Raw genomic sequence first — 16,350 nt, forward strand, 5'->3', positions numbered from 1 at the left:
TGCTCGGTCACTCTCCCCGCGGCCCCGGAGGCCCGAACGGACTGCCTCCCCTCGCCCCCCCTCGCTCCCCTCCGGACAGCCCGACACTGCTCCCCTCCGGCGGGCGCGCTCCTCTCGGACTGCAGTGCTCACAGCCGGCGGGAGGGCGCGCGAAGGGGCCGCTCGGCTCAGCAGTCCCCACCGTGCAAGACACATGGATACACCCGTCCGCGGGCCCCAGCGCACCGACTGCACGATCCGGCGCGTGGAACGACCGGGGCTCGGGGCTCCGGGAACTGCAGCGGGCCGGGCCTGGGGCTTGCGAGGGACTGGGCCTCCGCACCCCGAGCGCGGGGCTTCCCGGCGGCCCCCGCGGCGTCGCTATGACGTCATTTCCCGCCGCCAGGAGCACGTGGGAGGAAGCGGCAGTGCCGGCCGCCGCTCCCGGGGTCCGCGCGTTGTCGGGCCGCCTGCGCCGGCGCCATGGGGGTCCCGGCCTTCTTCCGCTGGCTCAGCCGCAAGTACCCGGCCATCGTCGTCAACTGCGTGGAGGAGAAGGTGAGCGACGCCACGTCCACGCTGCGCTCGCAGCGGGTCCGGCCCGCGCGGACGGCGGCCTCCGCGGAGGGACGGGGCGGGCGGAGGCCTCTCCCGGGCCTGTCCTGCGGCCTCTCCCGCGCCTCTCCCTCTCCCCGGGCCTCTTCCCGTGGCCTCTCCTCGCCTCTCTCCTGCGCCTTTCCCTGCGGCCACTCCCGCCTCTTCCCGCGGCCTCTTCCCGCGCCTTTCCCCGCGGCCTCTTCCCGCGCCTTTCCCCGCGGCCTCTTCCCGCGCCTTTCCCCGCGGCCTCTCGCGCCTCTCTCCCGGGCTTCTTTCGCGCCTTTCCCCGTGGCCTCTCCCCGCGCCTCCTCCGCGCGGCCTTTTTCCGCGGCCCGGAGCCTGCCCGCTCTGTGCTGCTCCCCGCGGCCCCGCCTGCGGGCCGAGCGTCCCGCCGAGCGCGCCCCCACTCCCACCCCCTCCCCGGCGCGGGGCAGCTGCGCCCGGGGAGGTGGGCGCGTCCCGGGAACGCCTCCCCAGAGGTTTCCCGGGCGCCCCTTCGGGCTCCTCCGGATGAGGCGCTCATTGGAATTTCCGGGGTCTCTGCAGACGCTTGAGCGCTTGCCGGCTGGCTGCCGCGTGTCATTCGTGTGCGTGTGCGTGTGTGTGTGAGTGTGAGCGCACCCTGAGCTCTCGTCCCTCCCCCTCCCGCGCCACCGAGAAACCTGGATTCACGGACCTGACGGCCACGGATGTGCCTGCTTCTTTCTTGCTGATTTAGTCACCGCAAAGTGACAGAGTTACGCGTGGCCGGGCTTCAGGGTTACAGTGTCTCTGCACTGATGTCTCTGCACTGATCCTTGGCCGAGGTCCGCTTCCCTCGGCCTGTGCCACATCCTTTGCCTCCTACGCACCAGTCTGTCTCCTTTGACGTTTTTTCTGAGTGTTTTTGTCCGGTGTCTACAGCGCGGTGGGTGGGTACGGTGGGTAGCTCCCACACCGTGCGCGCTCAGCAGAGCCTCCCCCTCCGCGCAGCAGTGGCCCCTCCCTCCTGATCCCCAACCCCCCTCCCCCCACCTACCCCCCCCCCTTCCTGTCGAGGACCAGTTAGTTCTCCTGTTCTTGGGTTCCATTGTCTCTGGACTTCATTGTTCTCCCATTCTGTTTCTTTGTGGCCTGCATTTGAGAGAGATCATTCCGTGTCCTTCTCTCACCCCCTAATTTAGGGATACTTTCCACATGCATCCATGTAGCAGTGGATTGCTTGGTTTTGGCTTTGCTTACGGCCGAATAATATCCCGTTGTGTGTATGTAGGAGTTTCTTTATCCAGTCATTATTCTTAGACACTTGGGTTGTTTCCAGACTTTGGATGTTGTGGATAGTGCCTCAAGGTACTAGAGGTGTATATGTCTTTTCTCCATTTTGCCTTTGGGCCCGTAGGATATATTCCTAGAAGTGGAATTGCAGGTTCAATTGGTATCTCATACCTAATTGTTCAGGACTGTCATTTTTCTAGTTTTCTCTGGTTGTTGATTGAATACCCTGTTGCAGACACTGATGAATTCATCCTGTGCTTGTTTTTTTTCTTTATGATTCATTTCTCTTTGCGTAATTCCTAAGTGTGCCTTCCAGTTTGTTGCAAATAGAAAACTTTTTTTTTAAGCTGAACACTACATTACATCTTTGCCCATTGTCTTTTGGTTGGTGCTCTGTTTGCTTCTGTATTCTAGCTGTGTAAGCTACAATAAACATCAGGACGATATTTTTGTTTCTTTGCTTAGGTAAGCAGAAGAGGCATTGCATTATTTCCTTGTTTTTGAAACTTTCATCAGACTTTTTTTTGTCCCATTTTTCACTCTTTGGAGAACTGAGTCACATGTATAAATATGAATTATTGGTTTGACATTGTATATTAAGATTAATATGATAGAAGAGGATTTAGTCTCTTAAATAGACCTCTACTAATAGTAAATCTTCACTATTTTTGTTCTTAGGATAATGGTTAGAACATTAATATGCCTTTTTAAATTATATTTGTTTTTGGTCACAACCAGCGATGCTCAGGGAAGTATACCTTTTTTAATTCCATCTCTTGTAAGGTAGCTTAGGTATTTTTCTATCCCTAGCACCCATATTCTTCATCCTGAGCCTTGTCAAGTACAGCTTTTGTCATGTTCATGTTCGTTTATGTTGTAAGGGCTCTGGTATACTGGCTTTGTTTTAAAAGATGGGAAAAGATGGTGTTGATTATTATGTTGTGAAAATTCAGGTTACATGTTGTGCTTGTTTCATTTTTTTTGAGGGGGGGGTTGTAGTGTTGGAGTTTGGGGATTGAACTGGGGTCATCTGCCTGCAAGGCAGTTGCTTTAGCCTTTAACTGTACTATTGCTCACCCTCTTTTCTTATGCTGCCTTTGTCTTTGGGGGGATGACTAGGGGGAGGACAAGACCTTTCTCAATATCATTCCACATCCAAACTATTATATCAACAGGAGAAATACCAGGTTCTCTTCTAAAAGACTTTCTTTTGAGGTCTTTTATTTTTATTGCTGCCACATCCTACCTCTAATGGGAGACTCTGATTTGAGGATCATCATGCTTTTTGGTTAGTAAGCCCTTTCTTGGTTCTTAATACTATTTGTGTTACAAAGAAATGCTTTGTATAGCCAAGAGAGTAAACACATACCTTGCATGCGGGAGACTTGTTTAATCCCTGGCTCTGCCAGAGAGATATAGATTGATGTGGGGTGTGAGTTTTCTGAATTCAGTCTACTTTTGTACACACTGAAGCAGTCTTATTAGCATAGAGCTTGAGGTTGAAAATTAGTTTCTGTCACAACATTGATAGTTGTTTTCCTTTGTCATTGAGTATTCTTGATAAGAAGTTGGGGGTAAATATGATTTATTTAACTATAACATAACACAGACTTGCTTTGTGCATTTTAGCAATGAATTTATATTCTCCTAAATTAACCACATGACTGCAGCTGCTTATTGTTGTAATTATTACCCATGAGAAATATGAAGCACCGAGGGAATTAAGTGATGATTTCAAATCACTTTACTAGTAAATATTAGAGACAGTGTCAAAACCAGGAAGACTTTATACTTAATTTCTGAGTTTGCTCTCGTTCTTTGACAGTTGGCCTATTTTTCTTTCTGACTTTTCGGTGGCTTGGGGAACACATGAGGTGCCAGGGATCGAACTCCAGTCAGTGGTATGGAAGGCAAGCACTCACTCCCCACTGGAATTACTCTGGCCCTTGGAAATACGTGAGGATCTTTTTCCTTGGTAGTGTCAACTTTCACAGTTGTGTACTTAAAGAATTCCTTTTCGTATAAACTAAATTTTGATTGGGATTGGCTCCCTCTGCCTCTGTACCCTTATTTTTTCCAGTTCTGTTCTTGGAAGCATTAACACTTACCACCACCCACCACCCCCTAGACTTTTTCTGGCTGCCTCTGAACTGGATAATAGTCCACCTAGATTGGTGGTTTTTTTTTTTTTAATTTTGGAGTACTGCTATTTATTCAGCCATTGATTAAGCTGATTGAATTGGGCATGAACTCCACATTTTTTTTAACTTTTTAAAATTGAATATTCGTGAGATAGACCATTACAAAGCTGTTCATGATTGGGTTTCAGTCATACAGTGATCCAGCACCTATCCCTCCCAGTGCACATTTCTCACCACCAATGCCTCCCCAGCCCCCCACCCCCACCCCACTTTCCTTCTTGCTTTCTCTCCTTTTCCTTTTGTGCTATACTATCACTCTGGCCCCCGGATTACATTCAAGTCTGTGACTTCCAAAGCACTGCCATGCTGCCGGCCTGACTTCATAGTCTCAGGAGGGACCTTTCAGAGATAGAATCTGCTGAAAATTTGGGTATGCGGGTTTTGTGACTGAAATCTCCAGTCCTAAGGCCGGGATGAGCTACCTTCGCCCGCCTCCCTGTACTTTTGGAAGCCTCGGCAGACATGTCCACAACCCAAAGCTGGCACCCAATTGAAAAACTACTCTACCCTTACCATCCCCATAAAAGTACTGAATGGCCCTGAACAAACACCATGACCTCTTAGCACCTGCATTGCAAACCATAATGCACAAAAGAATGTTGGTGGATGGTGGGAGGGAAACTGGGTACCCTGGTGCAGGGATGGATGCTGCATCATTATTGTATGACTGAAATCCAATCATGAACAGCTTTGTAATGGTCTATCTCTATGGATAGTCAATAAAAAATTAAAAAAGCAATGTGGAGCTCATGCTGCTTCAGTCAGGCTTAATCAGTGGCTGAATGAATAAATAACAGTACTCCTACATCTAAAAAACAGAACAAAAAAAGTATATGGCTCCCTGAAACCATGGATTTTTTTTTCTTTGACATTTATTTCAGATGTTTTAATTTTTTGCCATTTTATAAAATTAAACACAATCTACGGGCTGGAGCCATAGCACAGCGGGTAGGGCGTTTGCCTTGCATGCAGCTGACCCAGGTTCGATTCCTCCGCCCCTCTTGGAGAGCCTGCAAGTTACTGAGAGCATCTCACCCGCATGACAAAGCCTGGCAAGCTCCATGACGTATTCGATATGCCAAAAACAATAACAACAAGTCTCACAATTTGTTGTGAGATGTTACTCGTGCCCGCTCAAGCAAATCGATGAACAGTGGGAGGACAGTGCTACAGTTCCATTGAGATACACAATCTACACCTGTTTTACCTTATATAGCTTCTTCTATTCAGAAAGTTTTAAACTACATCCATATTGTTAATAAATCAGAAATTCTTCCCTCCCATTTTGAGTAGCATTATGTGTTTTGTATATATTGGGTTTCATTTGTTCATTTACCTGATTGGTGAATCTTTGCACTCCTTCCTGTTTTTGGTTATTATTACAGAGATAGCTTTGTGTAATAGCCTTTGTGTTTAGCATATTCTTTGATTCACTTTAGAGAAAATGTCTAGAAGTGAAATGGTATAATTGTATGGTTGGTGGGATTTTTCTTTTTTTTTTTTTTTAAATTGAATCACGGTGAGATAGACCATTACAAAACTGTTAATGATTTGGTTTCAGTCATACAGTGTTCAGCACCCGTCCTTCCACCAGTGTGCATTTCCCACCACCAGTGTCCCCAGTTTCCCTCCCATCACCCACCCAACCTCTCTTCTCCCTTCCTTCCCCTGAGGCAGGCACCTTTTGTGCATTACAGTTTGCAGCACAGGTGCTAAGAGGTCCTCGTGTTTGTTCAGGGTATTCAGTATTTTTATCGGGAAGGTACAGCTGGAGTATTTTTTCATTGTATTCAGAAAGGATCTTTTAAAATTTTAAATTTTTTGGCTTGTAATACTACAAATAATGCTCATGGTCATAATTTTAACACCACACCTATCACCAATGTACCCGTCTCCCTCTCCATCCCCCAATTCAGTTGTGCTCAGGTTGGCAGCCAATTGAAAGTGGCTGAATAGTTATATCAACTGAATGTGTGCCACATGAGTATTAAATATATTAAGTACTTCAAATATGTATCTGGTGTACAGATGCATTTCATATTTCAGAGTTTTTTCATCCAGTTTTTGTAGTTCATTTGTCCAGATAAAACTGGGAATAATAATAACTGGTAACATTGTTAGTGTAAAATTGTATTCTTTTTTTTTGTAATTTTTTTTTTAAATAATGTAGGAGTACTGCTGTTTGCTCAGCCATTGATTAAGCTGTTTGAATTGGGCATGAACTCCACATTACTCTTTTTTTTTTATTGTATCACAGTGAGGTAGAGTTACAAAGCTTTCATGTTTGAGATTCAGCCATACAATGATGGAACATTCATCCCTCCACCAGTGCACATTTTCCACCACCAATGTTCCAAGTATCACCCCCCCCCCCCACACACACACACACACACATATCGCAGGCCTTACTCTGCCTCCAAGGCAGACAATTTCCCCAGTACACTCTCTCTCTAATTTTGGGCATTAATTTTGTTCGAATTTTCCCACCACCATTCAATCCTACCTGCCAGGGGCAGACTCTAGGTAATATATTTTCCATAGCTCATTTCGAATATCACGAGAGCTCACATGGCCACGATTGTAAATGTAAATTTCTAGATTGTAAATGGTTGGGTTCCAGAGACATCTCTGTATGGCATTAATCCATTTTGGGATTCAATTGGGAGTTTCTGGGCCAGGGCTATTGGTGTGCTAAAATGGCATCCGGAAGCAAATTGTGGGTATGACTGCCAGTCTGCTGGGCAGGTGGGAACCTGAGGAGGGACAGCCCTGGTCCTCTACCACCATGTGGCCTGGAGATTTAGTCCTGAACCCGTATACATGGGCCTTGCTTGTGGAAGCTCTAGGTCACCAGGATTTCATCTGGAGTAGGGGGGGGAGACTGCACCTGCTCCACTTGGGGTGCCTCGGTAATAATTGACTCGGTTTGGGGCCTGGAGAAATCTCCAGCACTGTGGTATCTTCTGGGACTTGCTGCTTTGTTTCTGAACAAGGGCCGTTGGTGTGCAAAGATGGCACCTGGAGGCAAATTGTGGGCATGATCGGGACTTGCCTCTCTGTCTATGAGCCAGGGCTGCTGGTGTGCTAAGATCCACATTACAAAATTTTCAGGAGATTATATCTTGGTGAGGTCCATCCTGAGACGGTGGAGTCAAGCTTGGGGTATGGTGGCAATTTTAGATTGTGGAATTAAGTGGGCACAGGCCAACCTGCCCCTTCCAATTTACTCTGGTCAGGTCCGAGCTTAACTGTGGCTTTTGATCGATCTCTTTTGAGGTTTATTTAGGGGTCTCTGAGGCAAGGCCAATAGTAGAGCTTACAGGGTGGCGCTGGAGTTGGTTCCTGGGGGTGACTGCCAGTTCTTCCATGTGTATTGGGAAGTGGGGGAGGTATGCCATCCCAACTCTGAGTGAGCTTGTGTAGCTGAGCTGGAGGTGGTTTGTGGGTGTAACTCCCACATACCTAACTTTTGGCCATTTAATTTCTTGGTAAACTTGTCCCCAAGTTGTTGGGGTCTGGCCAAAGGCACAGCAGCAATTTTGTGGCATCAGGAAGCCTGAAGGCAACATCAGGCTGCTGATGTACTTGCCCCACAGGTGCAGGTTGACCGTTGGCTATACCATACCCCTGTAAAATTGTATTTTTACTGTATTCATCAGCTGGAGTGATAGCACAGTGGGTAAGGTGTTTCCCTTGCACAAGGATGATCCGTGTTCGATTCCTCTGCCCTGCATGGCAAAGCGTCGCAAGCTCCCTGTGACGTATTCGATATGCCAAAAAAACAGTAACAATAAGTCTCACAATTTGTTGTGAGTCATTACTGGTGCTCGCTGGAGCAAATCAATGAACAATGGGAGGACAGTGCTACGGTGCTATTGTATTCATAAGTAAAATCAAGTTTCCTAACTAGCTTTCTCCTTGCTCCCCCCCCCCTTGTAAATTTTGTTTCGCAATCATCCTGTTGTTTGTAGATTGCCTCAAGCAGGCACCAGTAATGGCTCCTTCGCCCTAGCCCTGAGATTTTAAAAAGTGCCATATTCAAGGCTCTTTCAGGGTTAGGAGAATGAGACCCATCATTGTTACTGGTTTTTGGCATATTGGGTACGCCACGGGGAGTTTGCCAGACTCTGCCATGTGGGCAGGTTACATTCGGTAGCCTGCCAGGTTGTCCAAAGTAAGAATGAGATAAGATGTCCCACGCGCTTCCGGGAGCTGGGTTTTTATAGTCTCTGGGTCTTGGCAGTTGATGGGATTACACGGTGCCAGGGGGCTAATTGGTGGGTGTGACCCCTGCCTACTGGAGGGTGGAGGATGCTCAGTCCAGATCCGAGCAGGCTTGGAGATCTCAGCCCCGGGACCTGCATGCCTTTGTTCCTCTCTGCCAGTACCTTCATGTGTGTGGAGAATGGTCTTGCATGGTTGTGGCAGGTTCTGGAGGTCTTCGGCTGCCGGGGCTCTGCTCGGGGCAGGGAGGGAAACTCAAACCCCCCCCCCCCCCCTCCAGAGGACAGCCAGGCTGTCCTCGCAGGGGACAGAACAGTTTTGTTTATTGGTTAATTTAGGGGCGGGGCAGATAGGCCACACTCAACAGTGCTCAGGGCTTTCTCCTGGCTCTGCACTCAGGGATCACTCCAGGTGGTGCTCAGTGGAACATATGGGTTGTCAAGAATCAAACCCAGATTGTCTGTATGCAAAGCAAGTGCTGTACGTGCTGTACAGTTGCTCGGGTTCTAGAGAACTTTTATTTTGGTGATACTTGGAGGTGCTTGGGGTCCTACTTCCAGCTCTGCACAGGGGATGCTTCTAGTGGTGCTCGGGGGAACCTGTGGATGAAACCCAAGTCTGCTCTGCAGAGTGTTCTCAGCCCGTTGAGGTTTCTGTCTGCCTTCCCTGCCTTTAAAAAATAAATTATGAACACAGTTCTAATTTATCAGAATTATAAATTCTAATAAATTTATTATTTATTAATATTAATAAATTCATAGGCCTGGAGAGATAGCACAGCAGGTAGAGTGTTTGCCTTGGACGCAGCCAACATGGCCGACCCGAGTTCGATTCCTCTGCCCCTCTCGGAGAGCCCAGCAAGCTACCGAGAGTATCTCGCCTGCACGGCAAAGCCTGGCAAGCTACCTGTGACGTATTCGATATGGCAGACACAGTAACAACAAAGTCTCCAATGGAGACGTTATTGGGCCCCCTCGAGAAAATCGATGAACAACAGGAGGACCTTAATTAATATTATTAATTTTAATAATATTAAGGAGGAGTAATATTGACAAGGGGCATTGGTGGACCCCTTTCCTGCTTTCTGCTTTCCTCAGTTTTTGCATTTTGAGCCTGTCTCCTATGATCTTTATAAGACCAAGCTTTAATGAATACATTGTTTTTAATGCTTTTGGGATATACCGAAGAAGAAATTTTTCTACTCAGTCTGTGAACCTGGTATAAATTTGACATTCAAATTTGGCAAATAGTACAGGAAAAATATTAAGATCAATCTCACTTGTAAGCATTATATAAAAATTCTAAATGGGATGTTAGCAAGTTTAAATTAAGCAGTGTAAATAAAAAGTTACTACATGAAAAATTAGATTTTCTTTGAAAAGGCAAGGTTAGTTTAGCATTCAAGTAATGACGTGTGCCTTTAATCATATTAAGGTTAAATGAGGAAGAATTAGTAGATGCCAGAAAAAATTTGACAAATTCAAGCTGTTTGTGATTAGAAAAATAGTATCAGGAATCTAAATATTTAAGGACAGCCCCATAACCAAGTGTTAGGTATTAAAAAAAAAGTCCTAAAGTGAACATTATTACTTGCTTTTTTCTCTCTCCCACTTTACAAACATGTTTATTCAGCAAACATCTAGGGAATACCAGTTATGTGATGAAATTTGATGCTGAAAGCTTAAATGATTGACAAAGACCCAAGCAAGACTTGAATGGCTATTACACTCAGGCAGCTATATTGACCCCTAATTCACACAGCATATAATTCACCTACTTAAAAGCTATGGTTTTTCACGTTTCTCAAATGTGTGCAGTCTGCCCATCACTAACAGTCTCTAGTCTACTCTTCCATGCACATTTTTTGACTAACTTTTTAAACATCAGTATTTAAACATCAGTATTAAACATCAGTATTAAATATCAGTATTAAACATCAGTATTTTTAAATGTCCAAATATTTTATGACTACTGTGTTTTTTTGTGTGTGTTGATACACATTTGGGTTATTTCTAAATTTTGAGTTATGTATAGTTTCTGTGTAGATATGGTTTTCATTCTTTTATCTTCAGTTGGGTTTTGGGGCTATATCCGACAATGCTCAGGGCCCTCTCTTGGCTCAGTGCTCAGGGATCACTCCTTGTTGTGCTTGGAGTGCCAGGTATTGAACTTTAGTCAGCCTCCTGTAAGGCAGGTACCTTTATCTATGTGCTACCTCTCCAGTCCCTACCATAGTATTTTCAAGTGTTACTATTAATTATGTAGTACTTCTGTGTTTAGTTGAGAAATTGCTAAACTATTTTCCAAAGTAGCTGCATTTTGTTTTCCCTCTATCAGTGTTGCTAGTTTTCAGTTTTTTACATTCTTAGCAGATGCTTGCTGACTTTAACCCCCTTTAAGTTTAACCTCCCAACAGTAAGAAGTGGTATTTCCTTGGGGTTTTGATTTGTCTTTTCCCAGTGGCTAAAACTGGACATACTTTCTTGTAGGTATAGAACATTTGTATAGCACATTGTGTCTTTGAATTTCAAGTGTCCCTTGATCGTACTTTTTTCCCTCCCTCCCTCCCTCCCTCCCTCCCTCCCAGGCATAGTGCTGGAGGTCTCTCCCTTGCTGTGTACCCATTCCCACCTCGTTGAGTTGTCTCCCCAGGCTAGTTTCGTATTTTCTCCCTGTGTTGTTGCCATGTCCAGCGGTGGCACACTTAATTGTGAGTTGCTGGAAATTCTATAGACTTTGTGGTGCCACAGGTGGCACACCCAAACTTGTGACCTCCCGAAGGTTCACACATTGCCGCTGAAGCACGTGTGAGAAGCCCTGTGTCTTTCCTTGGGGGAGGTGGGTAATCACACCTGCAGCAACTCGGCTTACTCACCGAGTTGCTGCTGCAGGCCTGGTGCTCCTGTGTGCAGAACATGTACCAGCCTCGTGAGCCCTCTCGGGCCTCTGGCACCTTAAAGTCCAGACTGACTATCTCTGGTTTTGACTGGATTCTTTAGTATCAGATGTGAATGTCAATGCAAGGCTATGTTTTACCACTGCATTTTTATTTCCCAGGGGCCCCCACTTTCCCCTTTTCATGATATTGGCATTTTTTGTTGGTTGGTTTCTATGTTTTGTTTTCGGGCCGCAGTCAGCTATGCTCAGGGAACACTCCTGGCAAGGTTTGGTGGACAACACAGGCTGTCAGGAATCCAACCCAGGTTGGCAGGAGCAAGGCAAGCACCCTACCTACGGTACTGTATCACATTATAGTACATAGTATGCCATTGTTATAAACTCAAAATGCATCTTCATTATGCAGCATATGTCATCATACCCTTGGTTCATTTCATCCACCCAATTCTTTTCTGGAACTGTTACTGGGAAATACATTACACTTGTAATTAATTCTGTTACAAGACCAATAGCATATTTTATGCAAATATTTCTAAAATAAACTAAGGGTGGGAGGGAAGATTACAGTATGTATCCTTTTATTGAAGTCACTTGCTTCTAACTAAAAGAGCTACCCTGTATAATTTTTCTTGTAATTTAGTTCTGCTAACAACAAATTCACTGTTTTTTTTTTAACCTGGCAAAATGTTTTTCCCCTTTTTTGGGAGGCATTGTAATCTACAATACTGTTAATGACAGAGCTTCAGATATACAACATTCTAATACCACCCCACCCACCACCAAGGTGCCTTCTTCTCAAGGGCCTCTCCAACCAACCCCTCACCCTAAATTGAGACTTGTGATTGTACCCATCCCATTGGCTCTCTAACTACCTAACAGAAGCTAATCTGACTACTTAACAGAAGCTAGCTTTTAATCTTTTTTAGGTTTCCTGGTGACTTCTTAGTTCCTTTGGAAATTTTCTCCTTTTACCTTCAACATTTTTATTATGATGGTTCTATTTATGTATTATCTTTTGTATTATTTATCTTATCTTACTTGGGAGTTCTTAAAGCTTCTTGCATGTGTAGGTGGTTTTCAGTAAAAGTGAGTTTTTGATCATCACTTATTTGAGTTTTTTTGGGTGGGGGGGATTGCTCCTCAGTGGTGCCCTGGAGGCTCAGGTCTCTCACCAGACTCAGGTGGTTCAGTGGATGCTGTACCTGTGCTGGCAATGACTTGGGTCAGCAGGGCAGTTCCTGGAGGTGGGATCAGGGAAATGGGGGCATGTGGTGCTAGGGATCAAACCAGCTTTGTCTACATGCAAGGCATGTGCCTTTACTTTAGCTCTGTACTATTTCCTACCCTTTGCTTGAAGCTTTTTGTGGAGGGAAGAGAGTAAACTGGTTCTGCTTAGGGTTTACTCCTGGTGCTGCTCAGGGATCACTTCTGGCAGGACTGTCTGGGGTTCTGGGAGTTGAACCCAGGTTGGTCACAGTTAAGACAGGCACCCTACCAGATGAACTATCTGCAGTCCCAGAATTCTGGTGAAATTTACTTTTTTTGTTTGTTTATTTTGGGGGGGTCAGTGCCAGCAGAGCTCAGGGCTTACCAGGGATCACTACTGGTGATGCGTGGGGGACCAGCATGTGGAGTGGGGGATGAAGCTATGTGCAGGCGAGAAACTTCACCCCTGTACATGTATCTCCTGCATTAGTCACTATACCTGTAAATTCTAGAGTTGCCATTTTTCAAAATTTTTTTTAGTGAAACAGCATGAGGTACAGTTGTAGACAAAGTAAAATTTAGCTTTGATGACAAAATGTCTTCAACTTCCTTTATTTTCTTAACTAGTACTTTTTAGTTTCTGTGAGCCTAATTAACTTATCATAAAATCTGTTACTGAATCCTGACAAGCAGTATCTTTTACCTATCTTACCCTTGTATCGAACTCGGGTCGGGCTGGAGCGATAGCACAGCGGGTAGGGCGTTCGCCTTACAAGCGGCCAACATGGCCGACCCGAGTTCGATTCCTCCGCCCCTCTCGGATAGCCCGGCAAGCTACCGAGAGTATTCGATATGCCAGACACAGTAACAACAAAGTCTCCAATGGAGACGTTACTGGGCCCGCTCGAGCAAATCGACGATCAACGGGAGGGCCTTTACCTTTACCTTTACCCTTGTATACGCAGGGTAATACTGTACCGTTTTTCTGCATGCCTGTTATACAGGTAATACTGTACTGTTTTTTATGCATGCCTGATGGTGTTTTCTTCTGTGGTCCCCCTCTCCCAAATCCTTCTAAGACTTCTGTCTTGCTGCACTGTAGCACTGTCCTCCCATTATTCATCGATTTGTTCGAGCGGGCACCAGTAATGATTTGATATTTGAAGTGAGTCTTGTAGTTACTGTTTTTTTTTTTTTTTTTTTTGAATATTTTTTTTCCCCCTTTATTTTATTTTATTTTTTTTAAAGTTGTAGATTTACAATTTTTTGTGCTTTGGTTTCAATTATACAATGATCAGATACCCATCCCTCCACCAGTGCCCATTTTCCACCACCATGGATAATATCCCTCCCACCTCCATCCCCCCATCCCCCCGTCTCTGTGGCAGGGCAATCCCCTGTGTTCTCTCTCTCCTTTTGGGTGTTGTGGTCTGCAAAAGAGGCATTGAGTGGCAAACATGTTCAGTCCATAGTCTACTTTCGACATGCATCTCCCCTCCTGGGAGGATCCTCCAAACATCCTTTGTTTGGTGCTCCCTTCTCTATCTGAATAGCCCTTTCCTCTAGGATACCCGGCTGGCCTCTAAGTTATGGAGTAATCCTCCTGGTGCTGATCTCAGCTATTCTTGGGTATTAATCTCATACTTTGTTACTTTATATCCCCCAGATGAATGCAATCTTTCTATGTCTATCCCTCTCTTTCTGACTCATTTCGCTTAGCATGATACTTTCCATATTGTACCACTTGTATGTAAATTTCATGACTTCATCTTTTCTAAGAGCTACATAGTACTCCATTGTGTAGATGTACCAAAGTTTCTTTAACCAGTCATCTGTTCTTGGGCATTCAGGTTTCTTCCAGTTTCTGGCTATTGTAAAGAGGGCTGCAATGAACAAACAAGTGCAGATGTCACTTCGACTATACATTTTTGCCTCTCTGGGATATATTCCCAGGAGTGGTATTGCTGGGTCAAATGGGAGCTCAATTTCTAATTTTTTGAGAATCGTCCATACTGTTTTCCAGAAGGGCTGAACCAGTGGACATTCCCACCAACAGTGAAGGAGTGTCCCTTTCTCGCCACATCCACGCCAGCATCGGTTGCTTTTGTTCTTTTGAATTTGGGCCAGTCTCTGAGGTGTGAGATGGTATCTCATTGTGGTTTTGATCTGCATCTCCCTGATGATTAATGATGTAGAGCATTTTCTCATGTGCTTTTTTGCCATTCGGATTTCTTCTTTGAGAAAGTTTCTGTTCATTTCATTGCCCCATTTTTGGATGGGGTTGGATGTTTTCTTCTTGTGGAGTTTAACCAGTATTTTGTATATCCTGGATATCAACCCCTTGTCAGATGTGTATTCAGTGAATATCCTTTCCCATTCTGTAGACTGTCTTTGTATTTTGGTCACTGTTTCTTTGGAGGTGCAGAAGCTTCTTAGTTTAAGATAGTCCCATTTATCTATCTCTGTTTTCACTTGCTCGGCCAGTGGCGTGGCATCTTTGAAGATACCATTAGCTTCAATGTCATGGAGGGTTTTGCCAACTTTATCTTCAATGTACCTTATGGTTTCTGGTCTGACGTTGAGGTCTTTAATCCATTTTGATCTTACTTTTGTACATGGTGTTAGGCAGAGTTCTGAGCCTATTTTTTTGCATGTAGCCGTCCAGTGATGCCAACACAATTTATTAAAGAGGCTTTCCTTACTCCACTTCACATTACTTGCACCTTTATCAAAGATTAGATGAGCATATGATTGAGGAGAGATGTCAGTGTATTCAACCCTGTTCCATTGGTCTGCAGTTCTGCCTTTGTTCCAGTACCATGCCTACAGCAAGCATCATCCTCAATGGGGAAAAACTGAGAGCCTTCCCTCTAAGATCAGGGACGAGACAGGGATGCCCACTCTCTCCACTGCTGTTCAATATAGTACTGGAAGTACTTGCAATAGCGATTAGGCAGGAAAAAGATATTAAGGGCATTCAGGTAGGAAAGGAAGAAATCAAGCTCTCACTATTCGCAGATGATATGATACTCTACTTAGAGAACCCAATAACTTCCACCAAAAAACTCTTAGAAACAATAGACTCGTATAGTAAAGTTGCAGGTTATAAAATCAATACCCAAAAGTCCATGGCTTTCCTATACGCAAACAGTGAGAGAGAAGAAAGCAACATGAAAAAAACAATCCCATTCACAATTGTGCCCCAGAAAATCAAGTACCTAGGAATCAGCTTAACTAAGGAAGTAAAGGACCTGTACAAAGAAAACTACAAAACGCTACTTCAGGAAATAAAAGAGGACATGAGGAAATGGAAAGATATCCCCTGCTCATGGGTCGGGAGACTTAACATTGTCAAAATGGCAATACTACCGAAAGCATTGTATAAATTCAATGCAATCCCTATAAGGATACCCATGACATTCTTCAAAGAAATGGAGCAAACACTCTTGAAATTTATATGGAACAATAAGCCCCCACGAATAGCTAAAGCAATTCTTGGGAAAAAGAAAATGGGAGGAATCAACCTCCCGAACTTCAAACTGTACTACAAAGCAGTAATAATTAAAACAGCGTAGTTACTGTTTTTGTCATATCGAATATGTCACAGGGAGCTTGCCAGACTTTGCTGTGAGGGCGGGATACTCTCGGTAGCTTGTGGGCTCGAGGGGTGGAGGAATCAAACCCGGAATTGAACCGGGGTTGGCTGTGTGCAAGACAAACGCCCTACCCGCTGTGCTATTGTCTTACTGATGAACTGAATTATTTTTGGTGTGAAATCTCTTTCTCCCTCACTGTGTCAAGCCTCTGATGACTGCTTTCCAGGGAAGGGCAGACTGGGCATGGCAACAGCCATGCTCTGGGGCATGCTGCTGCCCTAGCCACACCTAGCAGTTAATTCTACTAGTTAACGCCCATTGGTCTGCTTTCAGCAGGGCCCAAGGGTTTAAACTGCTCTACAGGAGTCCAGTTAGACAGTAGCTCTTCTCCCTGA

The 16,350-nt window shown here is 45.1% G+C and overlaps 1 protein-coding gene across 1 annotated transcript in view; it reads left to right on the plus strand.

Moving 5' to 3' along the window:
• Positions 1 to 410: 410 nt before the first annotated feature.
• Positions 411 to 16,350, plus strand: part of XRN2 (5'-3' exoribonuclease 2) — a 90,235-nt gene continuing 74,295 nt past the window's right edge. The window contains exon 1 of the mRNA XM_056121522.1: positions 411 to 537. Coding sequence (XP_055977497.1) covers positions 463 to 537 — 75 coding nt within the window. The 5' untranslated portion in view covers positions 411 to 462. The remainder of the gene's footprint in view (positions 538 to 16,350) is intronic.

Source organism: Sorex fumeus, unplaced genomic scaffold (assembly GCF_029834395.1).
Source record: "Sorex fumeus unplaced genomic scaffold, SorFum_2.1 ptg000044l, whole genome shotgun sequence".
NCBI lineage: Eukaryota > Metazoa > Chordata > Mammalia > Eulipotyphla > Soricidae > Sorex > Sorex fumeus.